We start from the raw sequence: 23655 nt of genomic DNA, 5'->3' as shown, positions 1-23655 counted from the left end.
ACTAAGACAAAGCAAAGCCTTGCTCATGACACTTCTAAGCAAGATTAGTTTACATAGGTCTTGCAACTATCAGGATGAGTGCAAAATTGTCTGGAAACTACAGAGTAAAGTATCAACGGCTCACTCTCAAGTGTGGGAGGATACATTTTGGCAGAGCTCTGCAAGGGTCTGTCCTGCGTTTGAGCATGCTGAAGTTCTTGCTAACAGTCTGGATTACAGAATAGAAATTGTTTATTAAATTTGTATATGACAGTGGAAGACAGGCTTAAATTCAAAGTGATTTTGACAAACTGGATAAATATCCGGGGAAAAAATGATGATGTTCAATAGAGACAGTACAAAAGGGAGAAGTATTCGGCCCCAGAGATAGAAACAGGAACAATAAATTAGCTGGTGGTTACTTTGAGGGAAACAAAACCAACCAGAGCTTAAATTGTATCACAAAATGGTCATTAGTTAACAGCATCTGGAAGTGGGCTTCAACCACATAAAAACTGAGGGGAATACTCTGCTTGCTCTTCGGTGGCTAATGTAATACTCTGAAATCACAGCAAGGAAGATTCAAGTTAAGCATTAAGGAAAAGTTTGTAACTGCAAGTCAGAACAGATTGCCTGAGGAGGCTGTAGTGGTGCTATCGCTGGAGGACTTCGGAATGGGGTAGACAAACGCTTGTCAAGAATGACATAGATGTAGGTGATCGTGCCTTGGGGCAGAACCACGGAGGAGCTGACCTCGCAGGGTCCCTTCCAGTCCTGCTTTCATGTGAAGAGCATTATGCTGCTTCCTCCCACCCCACCTTCAGTGTTCAGAGTTCTTCTGTTCCTCCCACAAGCTTTCCTTTATCTCCAGCTACTCTCCTAAAAATAACCTTTAACTGCCTCTTTTACTGTTTTATGCATGTGTAGGAAATGCTTTCTGCATAAGACAGTTCTGTGGATGAACAAGATCCATCTCACCTATGAAAAAGGACAGGACTACTCTTCACCATTTGTAGAGATGCACTTTGGTTACAGAAAGAGGATTCTCACTGCAGGATTTAGACCTAGACATTCAGAAATATTTTAGCCACTGATGGAAATATGGACTATAGTTGAAGTGACAGCTTTTTATATGCAGGGCAGAAAAAAGGGAAGTTAGAAATACCTTTATTTTTCAATATTCATTCTAGACACATTAATGTTACAAGTCTGTACCCATTTTCCCACTGTTTGATGTGACAAAGCTGAAAGGGCAGTAGGTCCTATTAACCTAAGTGTCCTCCTGTTTTGCCGAGAGGAGTTAGTTTGAGAAGAAAGGGTAATTGCACTACCTAGTCAGAACGAGCAGCCGAACTCAGACCAGAAGCCCAAAGGGGCCAGATGCAACAAGCAGGGTAGAGCCAACAACCGGAGCGACGCCGCTTTGAACATCTCCTTCCCTCGGCGGGGGGCGATCCCATGACCCGCGGTGCGGGGAAGGCCGGGGCTGCCGGCCGGCCGGCCTGGGGCAAGCGGGGCGGGGGGGGGCGGGCCGGGGAGCCCCCGGCAGCTGAGCGCCCCGGCACCGCCTGGTGCAGCGGGCCGGGCCGCGGGGCAGGGACTCGCCCGCGGGCTCTCAGCGCGGTTCCCCCCGCGTTCCGTGTCGCGCCGTGGAGGGCGGACCGGAACGGGAATTGCGAACCCCGTCCCCGGTGCGCGGCGGCAGCGGCGGCGGCGGCGGCGCCGCCCGGCTCCGGCCCGCGGTCCCCGCGCCGGGGGCCGCCCCCGCGGGGCTCCGCTCACCGCCGCGCCCGCCGGCGCGGAAGGGCGCGGAGCCGGCAGATGGCACACGTGGGGCGACCGGGATGAGGGGCCCCGGCGCTGCCTGCCCCCGCATGTGGGGCGCGCGGACCGCTCCCTCCTCCCTGAGCGCGGAGGGGCGCGCTGCGCCGTGGCGCCGGCCTCTGCGCTCCTCTCGTATTTTTTTAATTTAAACTCTTGCTTAGCAAATTGCGCGTGATGAGCTCACGATGCCGCGCCCCCCCGCCCCGGGCCCGGGCAGGCAGGGGGACGTGAGGCGGGCGGGCGCGGCGAGCCGCGGAGGCTCCGCGCAGCGGTAGCGCTCCCGCGGTGCCGGGAGGAGGGGGCGCTTTCTTGGGCCAACGCTGCTTACTGGACTGGGGTTGTGGGATTTTTTTACCGCCTTTTAATTCCCCCCCCCCCTCCTTCCCCCTCCCGCTGTGTGTCGAGCTGTTTGCCGCTCCGTGCGCAGGTGGATCCATGCGCTCCCCCGGGAGCGGCCCCGCCGCCGCGCAGCGCCGTGCCGGGGCGGGGGGAGCGGCCGCCAGCTTCAGCCCCGCCGCCGCCGCCGCCGCCGCCGTCGCGGGGGGGGGCCCCGCCCGGGCACGGGGCGGGCGGCCGTGAGGCGGGCGGGCGAAGTTTCTCCGCGGCGCCGGGCCCCTCCGAGGGACAGTGGGGAGGGAAGGACCGGGCCGCGTGGTGCTGGGGTAGCTGCTGCTGCCGCTGCTGCCGTCACCAGAGCAGCCCGGCTTTGGCCATGAAGAGGAAACAGAAGAGGTTTCTGCAAATGACGCTGCTCTTCACCGCGGCTCTGATTTTCCTGCCTGACATCGGCCTCTGGTCTCTCTACAAGGAGAAGCACCTGGTGAAGCCCGCCGAGCCCGCCGAGCCGCAGGTAGGTGCGAAGCCGCCCGGGAGCGCTGCCCCGCGGTGCTCCGCGCCGCTCCGCGGTGCCCCGCTGCGCCGGGCGGGCTGCCGCCTGCCGGGGCGCGGTCCCGGCCCTCGCCCCCGCCCCGGGACTGAGCGGGGCCCGGCGGCGGCGGCGGGGTGCGGGGCGGGGAGCGGCAGCACATGTGCTCGTCCGGGCGCCGCGCTGGGGGAGGAAAGTTGTGGGCGGACAAAGGAGCCGGCCGGGTTGGGCTCTCCCGGGAAGGGCAGGGGTGAGCAGTCCCAGGGGCTGGCTGTGAACGCGGGGAGACGGGGGTGCTGCATGCTTCGTGGGTTAGCCAAGGTGACGCTGGGTGCCGGTTTTCATGACGAGAAGTGGAGTTTTCACCGCAACTTTTATTTGTCCGCCTGTCTGCAGTACTTCTTAAACTGATATGTGGTTGTACGTTCGCTAAAATTGTTCGGGATCCATCTAGGTAACTAACCGCCTAGGTTTTTTGTTTCCTCTTGCTTTCTGTTGAAAACCCGGCAGAAGTGATCCACAGCCTTTTTCTCTTCTGAACGTTACTAATGTGACCCGATACAACTACGCGGTGTGTAACTGCTTGTCTGACTGATGTCACAACGAACTTTCAAATATTTCCAGTTTACAATCTCCTCAATCACCGTTATTAATAACAGCGTTTGACATAAGCTGTTTTTTTCTCAAGTTATTCTTCAACTCGCTGGGTTTATGTATGGCTTATAAATCACAGTATGACCTGCGTTAAATGAAATTTAGTTTTGGGGGGTTGTTGTAATGCAGTGCTTTAAAACCCTGCCTGTAATTTACCAAAGCTTATATTTGTTCTGTTCAACAGTGCTATGCTCCTACACTGTAATTGTCAGTGTAATTTAAATATAACATAAATATTTCAGAGATCATTAGTAAGAAATTGTGGGATTGTTTGATCTTTTAGCTTGTTTACCACTTGCATAGCCTTCATGTTAGAGTATATTGGATGGCATCATGTATCATTTTAGTGTATTAGTAGTCTTAATTTCAAGGGTCATCAGCCATGTATATAATGCACTTTCCACATACTAAACATATTTAAGTCAACGGCTTCAACTGAGCAATAACATACTTGATTCTTTGTTAATACAGCTATGCATTACAGAAGTTAGTCCTCCAAAGTGTCGTAACTTTCGTTAATGAAATAGGCTGAATGAAAGATACTTTATTACTACAGGAGGAGGTTAGGGATAGCTTCTTAATTTGAAGCATACTTTATTGTTCCAAGGGTTTTGAGGTGCAGTGGGTGTCAGGTGTTAGATTTTAGTTGGAAGTAATTTCTGCTGAAAGAAAGAAAATGATACTCAATCATGTCTGTCATTAGTTTACAAGGTATACTGTAGTCTTCGTGGTTCCTAATTTACTTTGTGCTTTCAGAAAGCTAAGGTATTCAATGCAAATAATGACTTCCATGTTTGTTGCATGGCTCTTTACAAGACACATGCCTTGGCATAAGATGAAATTTCTAATGTTCAAGGCTGCATTCTAAGTAGAGCATGACTGGATAGCACTCAAAGGGAAATAACTACTTTTTTTTTTTTTTTTTTTTTTTTTAAAAAAAGAGGTTCTGGATAAAAGGGTGGAAGAAATCCTCGGAGGCTGGCAGCTGAGCATACATGAAGGGCTAGTGAGACTTGCTCATGAGACCCCAGAAAATTTTAATTCCTAAGTTTTCTGAAACAGGCTTTTTACCAGCTTCTTTTTTCTCTTTTTTTTTTTTTTTCTTTCCCCCCCTTTTCTCCCCACCTGAATACTTCTTGTGCAGTAATGGGACTGTTTAATGGGGAAACAATAAAAATGAACAATGAAACTTTGAACCTTACAGCTGACACTAATGTAATTCTGTTATCACTATCTGAATTGAAGTCATGTTGGCAATGTCATTACCCAGTGAGGATAGCGGGTTGAAGTAGAGGTGAGTAATGCAATTACAGTACATGTGTCTTTTGACATGCATGTTATAACCCAAAATGCATACAAGGATCAAGGATTGAAATTCAAGTTTTGAGTTCAGCTCTTTTAAATATAAAGGAAATTGTAAGAAGGTGGTCAATGTATTTCTTTGAGACTACACTAGAAATGAGGTCATACTAGGAAAGACTGCATTAGAAGTAGTGAAATAGTATCATAGTAGAAATATAACCTTCTTCCCCTATTAAGTTTGTAGGAAATGCAAGAATTTCAATGTTCAACGCAGTCATTCTTTGACCTTGAAATGTTCAATTACTCGATACTTAGTGTGACTTAACTAAAGTTTAAAGGTCAGTCCTACTGAAACCGCAGCAGACTTTTCTTAAGTATTCTGAAGTTGTGTTAGGTTACATAAGTATGTATGTAGGGTCAGCACGTGACAGTGATATACAGTCAGACTGCTGTGATACATCCTGACCATGGAAGAGGGGCAGAGCTGTCAGTGACTTCAATAAGTTAGTCATAGGCTGAACTGGTTTTGCCCTCATGGGTAAAATGTCTGTCCAGTGGTATTCTGATGTTGGCAGTAATAGTTATAAACGTGTTACTGATCATCAGTTGTTTTTGAGGAGATGGCATGGTGAAATTCTGATTTTCTGACTAGTTATAAATGAAACTTTCCAATTCATTGCTAAAGCAGACATCCCCAAACTTCCCTGTGAATGAGGACTCTGTCAGCCTCTCCCACCACCTCAGCTGCTTGCCACAGCACTAGAGCGAAGGAGGGATAGCAGGCTGATGGAGGAGGCATTGATATCCTGACAGCAGTAAGCAGAGAAGCTGTTCAAAAGCAGTCCACAATGCAAAAATAGTCTCATTCTATCAATGGTAGAACAGTGTCCCCTGGGGACTGTGCCATTCTCAGTGCCTGGAAGAGGGCACTTGTGCTCTTTAGTGCTATCTACAAATTCTAATATGACAAAATAAGTTGACTTTTTTATTCTTTAAAATAGTGCTGCAATAAATTACAAAAGAGTATTTTTTTTATCATTGTGCAAATTCTGATTCTGAGCAGAGAAGCTCTTCTTTAGGAAAGATTAAAAGATGAGAAAATGGTATTGAAAACACTTATTCCAGACAGTATGAATGGTTTTGATCACTGTACACTAATTCTATAAGCATTATTAACCTGTGTTTCATACAAACTTACTTTTTTTTAAAAAAAGAACTATCATGTTTTCCTAAAGTTTTCACTTGTGAACTTGATAGGCTTGGATCTTTTTATTTTTATAATTGTTACTTACTTTTGGTTTATCAGAGTATTTAAAGTGGAGCTCCAAGGGTAATGGTACACTCTGTTAAGGTTCTGAGTTACATGGAGCAACAAGCTCTCCGTAAAATATAGTTTTGACAATAAAGCAGTACATGTGAGGGGGGAAAAAAATAGAATAAATTTCTGGTTTAATTCTTTCTAAGTCAGTCCTCCTTGCTGTACTATGGGAATACAGGAAATTGAACAGGGTATTTTTATTGCCTTTTAAAAAAAGTCTGATAAATTCCATAACACATTATGGTATCTTTGAGTTTTGAATACGGTTTTTGCAGTTAAACTTTTTTTTTTTTGGTCACAGAAATATTATGTATGTGATACAAATATCCTGTCTGATCTCTTCTTTTGATAAAATCCCAAGGCCAGGGTGTTTGGGTACTAAATTATGCTCATAAAACTTTTGATTTCAGTGTTGTTTTTAGTGGAGGAAAAGCAACAGTGCAGTACAACCACTAGGATGTAATCCCAGTCCAGACCTCGTTATCTGATGCTACGTAAAGTTTGTGCTACTTTATTTGGCTACAGTAAGGCTTTATCCTTGTCTGTTTTTATACTTTCGATATATGCAAAATAACTTCATGTAAAAGAACCAAATTTCTTGCAGCAGCTTTCCAGTGTCAGTAATGCAAGTTTTTGGTGAAAAGTAATGTGAGATATGTTTCTTTCTGTTTTTATGGGATGCCAGTGTGGTTGGCTGAAAGGATGGCAGTCTAGTGAGATAACTCCTATTGCATTTCAACTTCGCTTTGTACTTTTCTCATTTGGTTGTCATCTTCCTGCTTCCCAGTGTCAAATCTCCTCACTTAAAATTGGATTGAACAGCAGCATCTCTTAGTCACAGATGCTCTGTAATACTTATTCACACATGTGTTACTGAAATGCTTTATCATGTGTAAAGTAAGGAAAGAAGGTAGATTTCTGGTTTAATTTCACTTATGCTTTGGTGGGGCATGCTTCTTTGACCTTCTGATTTAGGCACTTCTGCAGGAGGAGCTCTCAATGGTGTTGTCCCTTTTTATTTTGGTGCGTGCATGGTGCCCAGAGCAAAGACCAAAATACAGCTATGCTGTAAGGGGAAAGTGTTGTTCCATGTCATAGTCACACTCTCTTTCTCTTGTCCTGTGAATTCTGTATTTCTGTCTGGTTAGCCCCATGATTAGGTCTTTCTCTTGGGATATGTGAGGTATGCATTTAAATGAACTCCTCAGGATAAGGAGAATTTAGTTCTTACAAACCCTGGGCCTGTACTGTAGTTGGCAAACAGGCACAAAATCCACTTTCTAAGCCTGCTGACTGTGAAAGTACTAACTTTGACTCCTGAATCCAGGAAGCTGTTTCATCCTGAAATCTGTCTTGCAAACAGTCATTAGTTTCTGAAGTCTGTGAAAGAGGTGAAAATTTAAATTTACCCCAAAGTGCAATGTTTCCTACTGCTTAGTACACAGGTTCTGATAATTATAATTGTTCCAGGACAGGTGACTCTGTTTACTCACTATTGATGCCAGTGAAGTACAAAGCTTGCGTTGGAGAATTCTGTTTCTGGAGCTGCATAAAAGCTGCATCTTGAAAGTGAAACGCCCCCCCCCCCCCCCCCCCCCCCCCCCAGGCTGTATTTCCCTTGCTTTTCCAGTTCATTCAACAGCTACAAAATCTTACACTAATTATGGTTTAGTAGGACACAAATAGATGCCTGTTTCCCATGTTGCACTGTCAGGACGCTGTCAGTTGCTTACAGATTTAGTTCCACTGTCTCAGTTACCTTTGCTTTCAGCACAAACTTGTGAGGCAAGAGAGTTTTGTTTCCCTTTAACAGAGGAGTAAATAGAGTGACAGACAGACCCAAGTCTACAAAAGTAGCTGCTTGACTATTGCTGACATAAATTTGTACTATTTTGGGAGAGTGCATGGCTGACCATAAAGAATGCTGATGAAATGAAGCCTCACTTTCTATGCTCAGTTTCTATGCGTGTGTGCTGTTCCGAGCAAGTCGTCATTCCTCTCCCCAGAGCAGCAGCTGGGACCTGGTGTGTTCAATCCTCTTTTATTCTACAGCCTTGTCCACTGCTGTGCTGGTATGTCAGCTCCAAGAGCTATACATGGCATGGCAAAACAGAGTTTAGTGTATTAAAATGCAGTGCACTGGCAATCTGAGTTTGCCATTTAAGTATTTAACAGTCGTACAGTTAACACTTCTGTAATTCACTTCTTTATATGAATTGTTCCTGTATAATTTTATTCCCCTGTATATATTGGAGCCTACTGAGGAAAATATCATTTGAGGACTAAAACCTTTGTTACTTTTAAGATACAATATTATTTTTGGCAATTAACAGTATGTTTCTGTTGTATTCAGTATACCAGAGGGAGCCCTCCTGTGGTTAACTTAATACCTATCAATTTTCAGGAATGTTACTAAACAGGGTATATCTTACAGAATAAAATGGACTGTTTTCTATATTTAGTTTTCATATAACTCAGTCTGTAATGCATTTTGGCTAGTATTACCATATGTAGTCACCTTTTTTTTAAGCATAGTCATTTCAATTTTATCCAAATCTGAACATAAGGTCCAGAAACCTCCATGCATGCCAACACTTGGACTTGTAGAAAGAGCACTGTGATAAGGGAGACTTGGTGGCCTTGTCGAAGCAATGGGATGCAGGATTCCTCACTGACTAGGGGGGCATACCCAACCTGTATTTTGTCCCCTCACTGCGACATGATGCCTACTTCTTTTCTTAAACTTCCTTATCTCCCTGTGCAGGGAATGTAGCTCTTGTGTTTGGGTCTGGGGACCTGCAGCAGTACTGTAAGTGCATCCCGGGTGGGAGCCAGGCTGCACTGTGCCACTGTGCCTGCCGTTCAGTGGAGACGCAACTGTGTGTGTAGGCAGGTGTCTGTTCACATACAGAAGAAAGAACAATTCAGCTTTTCTTTTCTATTTTTTTTTTTTTTTGAATGCTCAGGCAGGTAACTTGTGGTCTTTGTCTAGCAACACGCTGATGCGCACATTTATAGCAATTGACTTCAGCAAAATTGAGTGTATGCTAACTATTTTGATGGATCGGGGCCAGGAGCAGACGTGCTGGGTTACTTTAAATAAGGCTGAAAAAAAAATTAACTCAGAGGTTGACAAGTTAAGTACAGTGCAGCTCAGGAATCCTAGGCTAAAAATCCTACGTTTGTCTTAAGTGTTCCTCACTGTCAAGAGACCAAACTATGCTGACTGAAAGAAACAGCAGTCCCAGTTTTTTCATGTTTCTTTAAAAATGTGAAAAGGCTTTATTAGGGGATGTCAACCTGCTGTACTAATTCATTTCTGAGATTCCAGCGTAAACTGGTTTTTAAGGTCAAGCTCTATTGTGATGCATTGGTTTCAAGCTGGTTTTGACAACTGTCACATTTGGAGGAATTTCATTGGGTGATAGGCTTGGCTGGGTAATCTTTCTCAAAATGTGTGTTTGACAGAGAAATCCTTTCCCTCTTCTTTATGAAAAAAATGCTGTAGAAGAGACCGACTTGAGGAGGTTTGCTCCAGAGGTAAAGGAGAGGAAGAAAATCTATTGCAGGAATTTAACAGGATTTCATGCTTCTCTTTCAAATTCTTCACCTTCATTTTCATAATTTCCACACATCATTCTTCATAGAGAAGATGACATGACTCCAAGTCTATGCAAACACCTGGTGATTCAAGTCAGCTATTTAATCACCAAACTAATAGCAATATATTCAGAGAATTGTAGGAATACAGATGATGAGGTATATGTGCAGCTAATGCAGGAAATATATGAGCTAAAATATCCCATTCTTTTCTGGATGTTTGTACCCTGTACAGGGTCAGAGCTGCCATTTTCCTGTTCAAGGTGGTATTTCATGGGGACAATGCTATCTTATGCTGCCATTTTACGATCTCTTGGCAGATCTTACTGAAGGAATTTCCTATCCTCTCTTTCTCCTGGTCAGATCCTGTTTATTGAAGACCTCTGGCCTCACTTTCGGAAGCAGTCACTAGCTGAAACGTGAGGCTTTCTTCTAGCCACATGTGGATTTAACAGATAACTGCAGCATCCCTTTCTCCCTGTCACCTCCAGCTATTGGTTACCATCCAATGCTTGAATTTTTCAGCTAAATCTCTGGTGACAGGACATAACGGCATTTGACAGATGCTTCATTGGATCATCTGAAACCACCTCCACAACAGTTTAAGCCAATCTGCCAGACTTTTCCCTGAAGTAGTTGAAGAACATTTGCATGTCGTCTTCAGAGCCATGTGAGCAGTAACGCTTGTAAGAGCTGCAGCAACAAGGAGGTTGGAGATTGGTGACATCTGGCAGTGCTGTGAACATTCAGTGCCCTGAAACTTGTGTCAGGTTTGTGCCATCTAAGAGTTACCATGCCCAGTTCAGTTTCCTACACTTTGCCAATTGTTTGTTTTGGGTTTTTTTAAATGCCAAATTTACCGTGCAAATTGGACATAGTAGACTAGAAAGTCTGGCCCATACAACTTAAATGTTTCATTGATCGGCGATAAACCATTGATTCTGTGCTTAAGATGCAATGGTGAGTTTACAGTGGTTTATGAGAGGATGTGATACTGCTAAGAGATTTAGCTAGGCAATTACCTGAACTAGAGTTTGGTCAGGACACTAGTGTTAATACAGGGTGCTTCAGAAATTGGATTGCTCACTGAAGTGTGTAAGTGTACATTTATCACACTAACTTAAGGTGCTCATTTGCTTAAAGAAGCAAAATTTTTCATACTTGTACTTAAAATAGATTAACAGATGAGTTTATTTAGAAGATTTTAGCCTGCTTACTTGTTACTGCACTCTGAAAATAGTATTCTATAAATTAAGTACTAGGAGAATGCAAACAAGTGTTTAGGACAAGCAAGAATGTTTTCTAGCCAGACTATGACAAGTTCTGTTTATAGCTGAAGATGGAGAAGAGCAAGGGCTCCCTGTGTCTCAGTTCAGAGCCAATGTCTGGGAAATACAGTTCTTGCACATGTATTCCCGCAATGTTAACAGCTTCTGTAGCATGCAATAAGTGTTTTATCCCATATGTTTTTGCCTCTGTGATTAAAATCTCCCAGTTTTGCATTAGATAACATAGTTGTCTATCACGGGCAGTTTGTCTTTCTGTTTTGTCATCCAACCCCTGGGCTAAAAGTTGTGCTTGTAATGTAACATTTGGTTAATGCTCTGAAGCTTTCCGTGGTTGTATCAGAGAAGGCAAGGTCAAAGAAGTGCACGTGTACTTGGGAGGTTTGAGATATTCCCACTCACAAGAGTTAGCTCCAACAGATACTGGCAACTGAAATCTCTCTTCTGCACAGATTAACTGTATCCTTGGCAAAATTTTGCCAGTCCCTGGCAAAGCCTGAGCAGATACAACAGTAGTTAGCCAAAGCTAAATAACTTGAGAAGAGACTGTAAATTGTACCAAATCTTGTGCTGAACCAGTATCCTTCAGTAGTTCACCAGCTCTGAATCATCTGTCTTGCACAGAATGTAATACATGGTTTAATGCAGTAGTTCACTTTTTTTTTTTTTTTGTATGGGAGGCAAAATACCTACTGTGACCCTTCAATGGGAAAGCTCTCTTATTTTCAACATAGCAATACACCTCCGTCTCTTGCCTCTTTCTGTCTTTGGTTGTTTTTGGTTTGGTTTTTTTTTTGGAAAAGCATGTTTCAGTTTCTTTAATGTTTTTGATTATCTCATTTGATTGCTGGGTAAATTATTGTATTGAATTGCTTGAATCTTGGAAAATTTCAGATTGTTTTTTCTACAGAGTGGTAGTTTCACATTAGCATGGGGAATGCATGAAAAATACAAATTAATGCCATCCTACCAGAAATGTATTGCTATTTTCAGGCTCTGATAAATGACTACATTTTAAGTTGCATTTGATATGGATACAAAAATGAATGACAGGCTTGAATGGATGTTGTTTTTCCAGAATTGCTCAACATAAACTAAAATGACAGTCAAACTGCTGATCAAATTTTGCAATTATAACACCAGTATAAAAATGTAAATCCAGAACTTTTATGACATTAAGTAACGAATTCTCCACTAAAGTTACAAAATAGAGACACAGCATACATGGACATAAAAAGTACCTGGGATGGCTGCAAAAATTAGCAGAAAACTAAAAAATGACATGCAAAAGCCTCACAGCAAAATTTTCCTGCAGTGTATTTAACCTGTGTTTCACATCATATTAAATCTTTTTCAGCATAAGGGCATCCTTGACATAATTCCCAATGATGGTGAAGCGGTGGGAATTTCTCCAAGTATATGGTGACGTTTCTCCTAATGATAGACAGATTTTATTTCGCTCTATATTACTTCTTGATCTATGTAGCAGTCTGAGAGAAGAGTGGTTTTATCTCTCCATTTTTCCTAAAGTAATCCATTTAAGAGATACAAGCCCAATGAAAGCGCAGCCAGAACATGTATATTAGGCTATGCTTTGCTAATATGAAAGTGAAATTGCGTTCACCTCTGCTAACTGCCTATATATACTAATAGAATTTAAAAACAAAATTGAAAGCTGGCATCTTGAGCACTGCAAACAGACATGCCGTGTGTGCACGAAGGGCTGCAGAGGAGGGCAGGGAACTTCTGGAGCTCCTTCAGGGAAAGCGGCAAAGCTGCAGAGGGGTGGGAAATAAATCTGATTGCAAACACAGTCCACTACGTTATGTGATCTTTCCCCATCTTCCCTGTCTCCTTGCTTCATGAGGAGAGCAGTAAAGATGCTGGGTTGTTGTTCAACTCATCCATACACAAAGCATAGAGAAAAACTGCTTGACAAAGAGGTGTTATTAACAGGAGATTTACTTTTCATAAAACTGAGGTGGTGTCTGTGCAAATTACTACTCAGAAATTCTGAATGCTGCAGTTCATGTGCTGACCCCACACAGAGTAATAGTGCAGTCACTGAAGATAAAGGTGTTTTCATTGAAGCGACTTCAATATGAACATGTAAGAGAGAAATTTTGCTTCAAATGCTCAAGACACACAACAGATGTCTCCTTCAGAAGCAATGAAGAAAAATTGTATTTTATATTGGGAGAAGGGAAATGGAGATGGCATCATGCTAAGCAGCAACCTGCTTCTGCATCTGGAATGGATGCGCATGACGAATGAGCACAGAAGATCAAGCCCAGGATGTGTATTTACTGCCTGTGCACCTTGTGACCCCTTCAGACAGAGATCTTGAAAAAACTTGCCTTTTTCTTGTGTTGTAGTAACGTTTGTTCTGTGACTTATGAGAGTAAAATCTTACTGAATTAAGTTTAAAATTAAAATTGAGTGAATTGAGACTCTTCAAAGCATTTTGAAGAAATTGTTAGTAGAATAGATTCTTCAGAAATGGGTTATTAGTGTGTGCTTTGAGTTTTTCCTTTATATATATATATACACACACACACCCCCATATCAACACAGATGTGTATGTTTGTTAATGGGCAGGAGGAGGTGAGGAGACCATCTTTGCTTCCTACAGGGAGAGGGAGTTTATTTTTCTTTATGTAACATGCCCCAACAATCTTACGAGGAATGGAACGATTTTGAGAAGGACACCATGCAAATACATGGGAAAGCGTATGTTTATGAGTATAAATTCAGTGCAATCTACAGTATCTTTGGCATTTTCAAGGTTTGGGGTTTTTTTAATAAATGAGGATTTTTGGTTTGTTTTTGTCTCTCCTCCTTTATGCACAGATTGTATGTGGGCTGGCTTTATGTTTGGTTTTTGAACAGTGGTAACTTTAGACGATCTACTGAACTTTTTTTCCTTCTCCACTTCTAAGTCTTGAAATATGTAGGAAATAAAGATGTTGGCTTATTTCATTTATGCTCTTGATTCTTTCCAATCTTTCCTGTTAGTCATTTCGACTCTTTAGACAATGGACTCCCATATAGATTTCTTTAGGAGATCATACACAATTTTGTTCAAAAAATACTGGCCCAAGGCTGCTGTCTTTACAATATACTTTGCTAACCTGCTTTTCTCCTGATATGTGTGATCTAAATAATCAAACGACTGACCTCTTACATTTAGTAACCTTCTTCATATTACAGATTAATCTCCAATTTACTGATCGGGTTGTTAGAGACACCAGCTACTCTCTTTTAATGATAACAGAGAGTGAGAAGCTGCCAGAGTTTTAGGATGGAAGTGACAGGAAGGAAACATGAAAGAAAGGAAAATGTACAGCCAGGAAAATAATAAGGAAAATATATCTCATCAATTATATTTCTGGAACTTCTAAGTCATGTTGCTATCATGTTTTCTATGCCTTTCATGTTGCTTTAATCTGCATCTCTGGCATATATTGTTATCATATTATTATTTTTTTAAATGCATGCTAACTGCAACCTTGCTTCTCTAATTTATTATAGCTTATTAGTAAAGCTGCTTTGGAATACCCTGGATTAATGATGCATTTAAACTGGTTTAAAATGACCCAGGGCTAGGTCAATTATTGAAGTAGTGCCAGTGAGGAATATTTTATTTTGATTGCAGTAAGCTCTTAGTTTTATGTTAACCGCATCGTACAAACATGATCTGTGGGCTTTTAATGTTGCAGTGAATTGAAAATGTGAGAATAAAGCATGCTTCATATTTTTGTGTAGCAAACTGAGGCTCCTTCTTGAGAGGAGACTTTATAATCTTGCTTTCTTCACCAGTAACTTTAGGCTGTAGTTGGTTTCGGTTGGTTGGTTGGTTTTTTTTTTTGGGGGGGGGGGGGGGGGGGGTTTGGTTGTGGGTTTTTGTTTTTGTTTTTTTTAAATTAATCTTCTGGAAAAGGAGCTGAAAACTCACTTCAGTCATGGCCCGAAAGTGCACATACACAGAACTTGTAGAAATTTGCTGGAAATAAACAGAATATGCACGTCCCCAGAACAATGTTTTCAACTGATTTAGAGGTCTATTAAGTATCTAAGAGGGATAAAACCAGTGTTTAAAATTGACTCCTACCTTGTGTAGGAGAACAGTAATTTGGCAGTGACTGAGATGCTCAGGAGATCAGCAGAAATCTTGAACATCAAGTCACTTAAGAGGGAAAACAAAATGTAAAACAAGACCAGAAAGATTCATTCCGATTGCTTCAGAAGAATCATGGGAAGGGAAATAAAAATCGTTTTATGTTTTGGGGTTGTTAGTCTGAGGTACTTCCAAGGTGCTTGTAAACTAAGACGATCCATGCCTACGAAACAGACGCATAAAAAATGATCTGTGGGATCAATAGCCAGTGTTTGGAAGATTCATTATAACGGGCAGAGTTTACATAATTGAAGAGAGAGAAAATAAAAAATGGGAAATTTGGGGTAGCATACAGCCAGAATTTTACTGTTATAGCTAAAGATCTCTCCACATAATCCGTCTTTCTTTGTCTAGCCCTCTGAAGTAAAATGTAGATAAATATAAAATAACATATATGGGGAAGTAAATAATCTTAGTTTTACATATACAGCAATAACTTTTGACATAGTAATTGCTACTCAGGAAGGAGCTCTTGATGCTTGTATTAGTTTTATGAAAATGTTAGCTTTCATTTCAAAGAGGATAACATTGTTATGACTACTGTGTGAATTCATTGTGTACTCTCAAATACCGTATGCTATTCTTGTGCAATCGTAATCATCACAGATGAGGTGGAAAAGATACCCATCAAGGGTGACTGAATTAAGTAAAGGCTTCATTGTTGAGTGACTGATGAGAGGACTGATAGAGGTATCTGAGAAGAGAGTAACATGGAAAAGATATGCAGGGATCCCTTTATTCACTTTCTCTTTCAATAGAAATAATAGCATCAAATTAAATGTACCAGGCTCAAAACAAATGACAAGTACAGGTCTTCATACAATAGGTTATTAAGCTGTGGAGCTTTCTGAACCAGGCATTGTGGATATTAAAAGCTGACATGGCTTCAATTGAATACGTTCATGGAAGAAAAATCTATTAGAGCTAAAGACAGCACCTCTGGCTTGCAAAGTCCTTGAACCACCAGTTGTTGCTGGAGGCTGAAAGCGTGTTGTAGGAAAGTTGTTTGTTTGCCGTGTGTTTATATCTTTCTTTAGGATTTGCTGTTGATCGTTGTCAGAAACAGATAGTTGGCTAGATGGACTTTTTTGTATGACTTCTTTTAAAAAGTCATTCTTAAACTAATAATGTGTAGGTTAAAGTTGTCCATAGTAGCTGCTGACAGGGAATCAAGTTGTGGAACAGGAGGAGATTTTAAATGAGTTACTGGATGATAGAGAGTGTTCTGGTAAGTCAGAAAGAATAATAAATGCCAGACAGGTTCAGTGTTGCAGTTCCACAATGAATTTGAGGTGTGGCACACTATGTGGAACAACTTGGGGGGGGGGTGGGTGGGCGGGTGTAGTGTTTGTTTCTTTTTTTTTAATACTGAAGGGAAATACTTGCCTACATTGAGAGGAGATTATGGAGGTTTATTTATTTAAAATATTTAAATTACCCTGTGGAATATCTGCAGAGCTGTACATTCATTCCTCTGTAAATTGGACTCGACTATATATAGATATGAATGTGATGTTTTGCTATTTCCAAATGGTTCCCATTTTCCTGGTATTGAACTTTGTTTGATATCAAGGCTATATTTTGATTTCAATATGAATAGAATATACCACAGGAATGTGTATCTTAACCAGCTAAGAAAAAAGTCTTTTCCCTCTGCCTTGGTAGAGGTTACTTACAGGAAACCTTATTCATTAGGTTTCTATAGGCTGAGCTGGTCAGGGATTTGCCAAGTGCTTACCAGAATACCACTTAAGAGTTTGCTGGCAGTAACTGGTAAAGATGAAAGCTCATCTCTCTTCCCCACCCCCCCCCACCTTTTTTTTTTTTTTTTTTAAGTGAATAGCATAATGTAAAGTTGCTAATACAAAGAAGTATATCTAAGATGGAAAAGGTGTTTCTAAAGAACTCTCCCAGAATTTAGTTTTAGAAACATAGAATGGTTTGGGTTGGAAGGGACCTTAAAGATCATCTAGTCCAACCCCCTTGCCATGGGCAGGGACACCTTCCACTAGGTTAGATTGCTCAATGCCCCATCCAGCCTGACCTTGAACACTTCCAATGATGGGGCACCCACAACTTTTCTGGGCAACTTGTTCCAGTGTCTCAATACCCTCATCATAAAAAATTTTCTTCCTTATGTCCTATCTAAATCTACCCTCTTTCAGTTTAAAACTGTTGCCTCTTGTCCTGACACTGTAGGCCTTGGTAAAAAGTCTCTCTCCATAAGCCCCCTTTATATATTGAAAGGCTGCAGTAAGGTTTCATCAGAGCAAGGCATGCTTATTTGCTGAAACCTGCTCCTGCACTGCGCTTCCAAGTATGATGTAGAAATTTGTTTTATTTCTCTCTTTCCTAAATGCATGCCTGCTATATAGTCCTAGCTTGTATGTTGCAGTGTGATACTATCAACTATACTGTTGACCAGGTGTCACGGACTGAATTTTAGAATTACACAAGTGCTTCCAGAGTATTTCATAGCAAAACAACAGGATTTTTTTTTTTTTTTTAAAAAAATAGCCTTCATTGCCATCATCCTCATTACCACGGTAAAGCTCCCATTGCCTTCAGTGGGAACTGAGTTTTGTAATCAGTGCTGTCAGTCACCATCTGGACTGACTTTCTCTTTTATATCTGAATCTTACCATAGAGTCCTTCCTTTCTGGGATGCCATCTGTCAGGCAGTTTCTTTTGACTTGTTTCCAGCATCAACCTTTGTACCTTCTTTCATGTCGTCTTTTGTGCTCCAAGTAACCTCTCAAATCTTCATTCCCCCCACTGTTTTCAAAATACATTTTGAAAACTGGTATATACAATGGAGTACCCTAGCAATAATAGCTATTACCAAACTCTAGGCAACATCAGAGTCATCTGAAGAAGATCTGTCAGGAGGCCAAGGCTTGGAAGGCATTGACCCCAAACCCTTTTCTCATCCCTACAAGTGATATTTCAAAGCAGTGGCTGAGGAAGAAGTTTGAACCACTGATGACTTTGAGTCTTTTCTGTGGATAAATCAGTTAGCGTGGCAGTTAACCTAATAACAGCTTACAAAAGTATCAGCTCTTATAGGTTTAAAAATAAGATCAAGTAGCATTAATCTAAGAGTGTAACTGTTTTTGAAAGGCTTTTACTCAGTAAAGCTGTATTTCTGAAGACTTAAAAAACCTGTAGCTTTGAGCTGGTGGTTGCTGACAGTCCTGCATACAGTGTTTTCACCCTGACATAGTTACTGTTAAATGCCAACAGTTTATCTGTCACTTTATAAGCAAATAGAATGAAAAGTGTGAACCCAAAACCTTCCAGTTTGAAAGAAAAAAAAACAAAACATAAGAATGTATTAGAAATAATAAATACATAACTTTGGAGAACAATTTTTTTTTTAGTAAATCCAAGATAAGCTTAAAAAGGCATGCATCTTAATGAAATAAAGATCAGTAGTTAGCATGTGGTTTAATTAATGATTTAATTTTAAATATTATTCAGACATGATATCCACTGTGACTCATGCATGGAGGAGATTTGTATGTATCTGAACAGCAGCCTTTTTTTCAAGTGGTTTCAGGGATGTGATTTTTTTCCAATCAAAATTTGAGTGAACTCTTGTTGGTTTATGAATTTGATTGAACTATAAACAAGGATGATTTAGACTTTGAAAGAGATAGAATAGAAAGATAGAAAGAGTAATTTTTATAGCAGTAGGCTTTTTTTAGTGTATATATTAAAAAAAACCACCCCACCGAACTCTCTCACCTTGTGACTAGATAGCCTACAGGTAGAAACAGACCAGTTACTGTGTTCATATTGTATTCATTCTCAAAGGAAAATATTATCTAGTATGAGAAGCCCTGCTTATTTCAAAGGTTAGAAAATGTGGCAACAGACAATTGTGTAACAGAATATTGAAACAGAGATTTTACAGTATTAAGGCTTGCCACTACCTTACCATACTATATTTGCTCATGGTCATTTTCCATGAAAATTAATAGTAGAAGACTGTAGGAAAAGTATAACTACACTGCAGAATCATTAAAAGCTGACATGCAGTATCTATAGATAATGTCATTTGATTAAATGTATTGAAATGAGAATCAGCAATATTCTTCCTGAGAAGCTATGTTAGCATAGATGTGTCTTTTTCCAAATATCAAATCCATTTCTTGCTGGAAAGTGGTGTGAATGACCAACTAGTGGCTTGTCCCTAGGTGACTAAGGCTCTGTTCATGACTCTTCAGTTCCTCTGTGATGCCTAGTTTATCACTTTGTCTATCTGTGATTAGCTTCCCTTATTTTTAAGATGCAGCTAGGAGAACTTCCTCTGGAAAGCAGTTGTCAATTGCATATGAAGAGAGTCATACATAAGAACCAAATGACTAATTATTGTGTGACTGATGTTACTGCTCAGCTTTACCTTACAATGGTTTATTGAAGGCTCTTTGCTCTCTGGTAGGTGCTGCAGGCTACTTCCATGGTTTTTTTTCCTAGGATAAGATAGCTGTGATTATCTTTACACCTCCAACTGCATGGTGTCATTCTTGTACTATTCCTCCTTGAGAGGAAAATGAAAAAAATTGTCTGACAGAAAAGTTAGAGAGGCTTTTCACCCAGGTTATTGACACAAGTGTTTTTCAGGCTTACATTAAATCTTCAAGGTTCCCCAAGTGATGAATCTGAACTATTTTTGTTATGGAAAACTGTCCATTTCCCTCAGTTCCCTCTTCCTTCTCAGCAGCTAAATAGTATCATTTGAACTTTGCCACCAGATTTACTTGTGGTGTCTTTCTGTGAAGTAATAATAGGTGGGAGCAGCGATGAGGAATCTGCACCTCTGATAGTTTACCAGCATCATAATTTTCAAGGCAAAGCTTTGGTAGCTCCTAATTTGGCTTTTCTTTCCATCTTGGAATTTTTCTGATTCAGTTCAAGCACTTTTAACTGAAACGGGGGGGGGGCGGGATTTAAAGTCTGAGGAACAACCACTGTTCTGTTGTCACCTAACGGCTTCCCTCTCCCAGTCAAATTCTGTAGGATGGTGCCAACCCTCACTCCTAGGGGCCAGTGAGCTTCTGATGTCATAACCTATATAGAAAGATCACATATATGATTAGGTTTTCTTTCCAGGCAGTGAATTGCGTACAGTTAAGATGCTGCTTGAAACTGTAATAGAGCAAAATGCATGGGAGTCTTTCATATGCACCAGAAGAACTTATTGTTGCTACAGACTTTGTTGGATGCCTTTGCCTTGAGTGATCTCTTCAAGTGTATTTTGTCAGTATGGTGGCTTTCACTTTACCTATTCATGGGCACAATTCCACCATTTTATCACTTCTTTTTAGACCAGGCCCTGAACTGTTATAAGCTGTGAATCAGCTTGTTCCAGCAAAAGCAGCTAATTTCAAACATCTTCTATGATATCAATTATACGTGCAGTCATCAGGGATTTGTAAAAAGACAAGGCGTTTGATAGTCGGGGATCATATCTAGAGAAAAAGAATTTTGCAATTAGGAAAGATGTTCTAGTGGGTGTGGTGTGCTTCTGTTTCTTACTTGAGTCCTCTGATGGTACCTGATCTGACTGAGCTTCTTCAGGTAGCTTAGCAATGTGCCTGTGTCTTAGAATTCCTCTGGAGCAATGGTTTCCCAACAAAAGTTCCCTACTTCTAATAAAGAGTCACTTTAAGAATCTGAGCCTAATTAGGAACTAGGTAAAAATTAATACTACTTAATTTTACTACGTAAACTTTTTTAAAATAAACATTGGTTAGCTTTTGTTTGTATTTGCCTTTTTCACTTTATTTGTGATGAATAATCACAGTATATTTACAAAATATGAACTTCTGTGTTGGATAAATCTGTTATTACATCAGTTTCATCAGCCCCTTTCCAGCCCTGGCTAGTAAGAGGTGTTATAGAGGATTTTTTTTTTTTTTTTTGTAGTTCCTGTGATGGATGATTATGGAATAACATGCCCACAGGGAAAATTATTTCTTCCTAAGCCTTGTCACTTAGTGGTTGGCTTATGTCCTGTAGTCTGAAGACTTATATCCCATATACTTTACAACTAAGTTCATACAGTACTTCATTTTAGCTGACTTCAAATTTTGTTCATTACTGACTTCCAGCTTGGGAATATTATTATTTCTTATTGTTCTGCATTTCGACATAATCAGTCAAGAGGCCATCATTCTAACAGAAAGCTGTGACCGATTGCTTTAAAAATAAATGATACTTGCACTGACACAAGAGAGAAAAAAGGTTCATTAAAACTCATGTTGGAGAACTCTCATCACTCTTTTTCCATTGCATTTGACATTGCCTGAGAGACTGTTATATATTATGTTTATTTTTAGAGACTATTGTTCTCTTTAAACCTGCTTCTGCAACTTGCAGAAAGCAATAATGCTTTCAAACAGAACTTAAATTTACAGAAGCGAGACATTCATGTTTCTGTTATAGTAAGGGGCTATCTCATGAAAAATCTCTTAAAAATAAGTTTGACTTTGTCAGGGAAGGAAAAAGAAACCCAAGAGGAGAACCACAGACTGCTTTAGGGCACATAGATTGAAAACCTGTGCACCTTTTATCAAGAATGTAATGACATAAGTTCGACCTTCAGCACCTCATGCTTATTTTAATAATTTCTTTTGAAGTGCTGAAAAAGCAAACTAGTTTAGTTTACTTTTTCCCCCAAGACTGACCTACTTTGCTACTCAGTGTCCTGCTTGTGTACAGAGCTCATAAAAAACTAACGTGTTCTATAATTATACGATTGGAAAGGCAAAATATCCTTTCCGAGCTAAGTGGTTAGAGTAAATGAATTGGAGTATGTTTCAGTTCCTTTTTTAATGAATGTAATATAAACCAATAAGAAAATGACAAATTATTTTGGTTTTAGCATAGACCAAAGCTAAAATACAACTAGTTTCAGTTAAAACATACTTAAGTACACAGGAGAAGTATGTGGTATAACCAGACAAATTGTAAACCAACAAATTTCCTCTATTTTGCAAATTAGTAAGCAGATTCAGGGAAAGCCATATGGTTTTTTGTTTGCCTTGTTTTCATTGTCCTCCTCTATGTTTCAATTTCCTAGTTACTTTGCAGGCATAAAATATTAGTTATTGCAGGGGCCTTCTTTCTCCTTCTAGGTACCTTGTGGGTCTATCTCGTACAGTTAACATCAAACAGACTACAGGATCGTGGTTTCGAGGGGCTGTGACTTCAAACCACCTTTGCAAACCCCTAGTTTTCAGCCCTCAAGACTGACTTTTGATCAGGTGACCCAGACTACATCATCCTATTTACTTGTAAAACATGCTATGCTTCTCCTCTTTCCCATTAATACCAGAGCATCATGACTTGCTTTCACCTGAACTGAATGTTTGTGGGGAGAAAGAGATTCGTGACTAAATAAAAATTCAGAAAGTAAAGCTGTCATTATATATTCTACATTGCTGAAGCAGCTAACACATTATAACAGCTGCCAAATTACCTGTAATCAGCATCCACACAATAGAAGGCACTCTGCATACTGATGAAGTTGTGATTAACACTTATTAACAACATGGAATTTGTCAATGAAAAAGTGATTCAGTGCAGTATTCCGCAAGAATTACTGTCTGTGAAGTTTCCTGACTTTGGACATAGTAATTTTAGATTGTTGGTGGAAATTTGCTAACGGTTTAAAAACACGCCTTGAAAAACTGTGTTCATAACTGCTAAGAAAAGGAAATGTGTTGCAAAATTATGTTTTAATGGAAAAGGTCTGTCCTCATGGCTCTTCCCCTCCCTCTTCTGACTATATTAAACCATAATTTTTTTTAGGTGTGTCAGGTCTCTAATTTCCTTGGGATTGTCTGTATAGATATTTTTCTCTCTCTTTTTCCTTACTTTATTCTGCATCCAAGCTCTGTAAAACTTGCTGTAGTAACCTGTGATAGAGTAATACACTAATTACTGTAATACCACCCTTGCTAATCCCCTGGAATAATGTAGAGAACACATGGGCTTCTTTGTAGAAGTTTCTAGAAGAAGCCTGTCAAGAAAATGTCATTTTGCTTCTGCTCTTTTTTTTTTTAATGCCTCAAAATCTCAGCATGTAAGTAGGGACACCGAATAGACTATTCTAATTATTGTTCATGTTGAATTTCCAGTCTAGGACTTGTCTTGGGACTTCATGGTACAAAAGTCAGCTTAGAAACCTGTTTATGGGTTTTAACCAGCTTGGAGCCCAAGGGTAGTGTCTTGACTGTGGTAAAGTTATAGAAATCCACCTTTGGAATTTGTGAGTTTGTGCTTGACTTGATCGACTTAAAGTTGGGTCTGGAAAGAGGCTGGGACGTTAGAGTGCTGAGCTTTTCAACGCTTAACACTTAGGACAACTACAAAGTGTTCCAGAAACCTGTTTTTCCCTGAGGATTCAGTGTCTTGAGCATATGCTTACTTGCTTAACTTAAGGACAGGGGGAATGGGCCTGCATGGAAGTAGCTGGAAAAAAATGCTGCCCGAAATCTGATTCCTGCACTGAATCCTTGTCAAGAATCCAAGCTGAGAGGAGGTGTAGACCACTTCCATTGATAGTGACCCTGGAACCATATTTTAACATCCTTTCTGTAAAGGAAATACAATGGTGGTTTTTTCCTCGGCATTTTTCTTT

At 40.6% G+C, this 23655-nt stretch overlaps 1 protein-coding gene across 3 annotated transcripts in view; it reads left to right on the top strand.

Moving 5' to 3' along the window:
- Positions 1 to 2415: 2415 nt before the first annotated feature.
- The window catches only part of GALNTL6 (polypeptide N-acetylgalactosaminyltransferase like 6), a 508624-nt gene continuing 487384 nt past the window's right edge, over positions 2416 to 23655 (top strand). For all 3 annotated transcript variants that reach the window (XM_074866466.1, XM_074866464.1, XM_074866465.1), the window contains exon 1: positions 2416 to 2653. In XM_074866466.1, the coding sequence (XP_074722567.1) occupies positions 2516 to 2653 (138 nt within the window). In that variant the 5' untranslated portion in view covers positions 2416 to 2515. The remainder of the gene's footprint in view (positions 2654 to 23655) is intronic.

Source organism: Strix uralensis, chromosome 4 (genome assembly GCF_047716275.1).
Source record: "Strix uralensis isolate ZFMK-TIS-50842 chromosome 4, bStrUra1, whole genome shotgun sequence".
NCBI classification, from domain to species: domain Eukaryota; kingdom Metazoa; phylum Chordata; class Aves; order Strigiformes; family Strigidae; genus Strix; species Strix uralensis.
The sequence above is the reverse complement of the archived record's forward strand: the minus strand, read 5'-3'. Positions and strand labels throughout refer to the sequence as shown.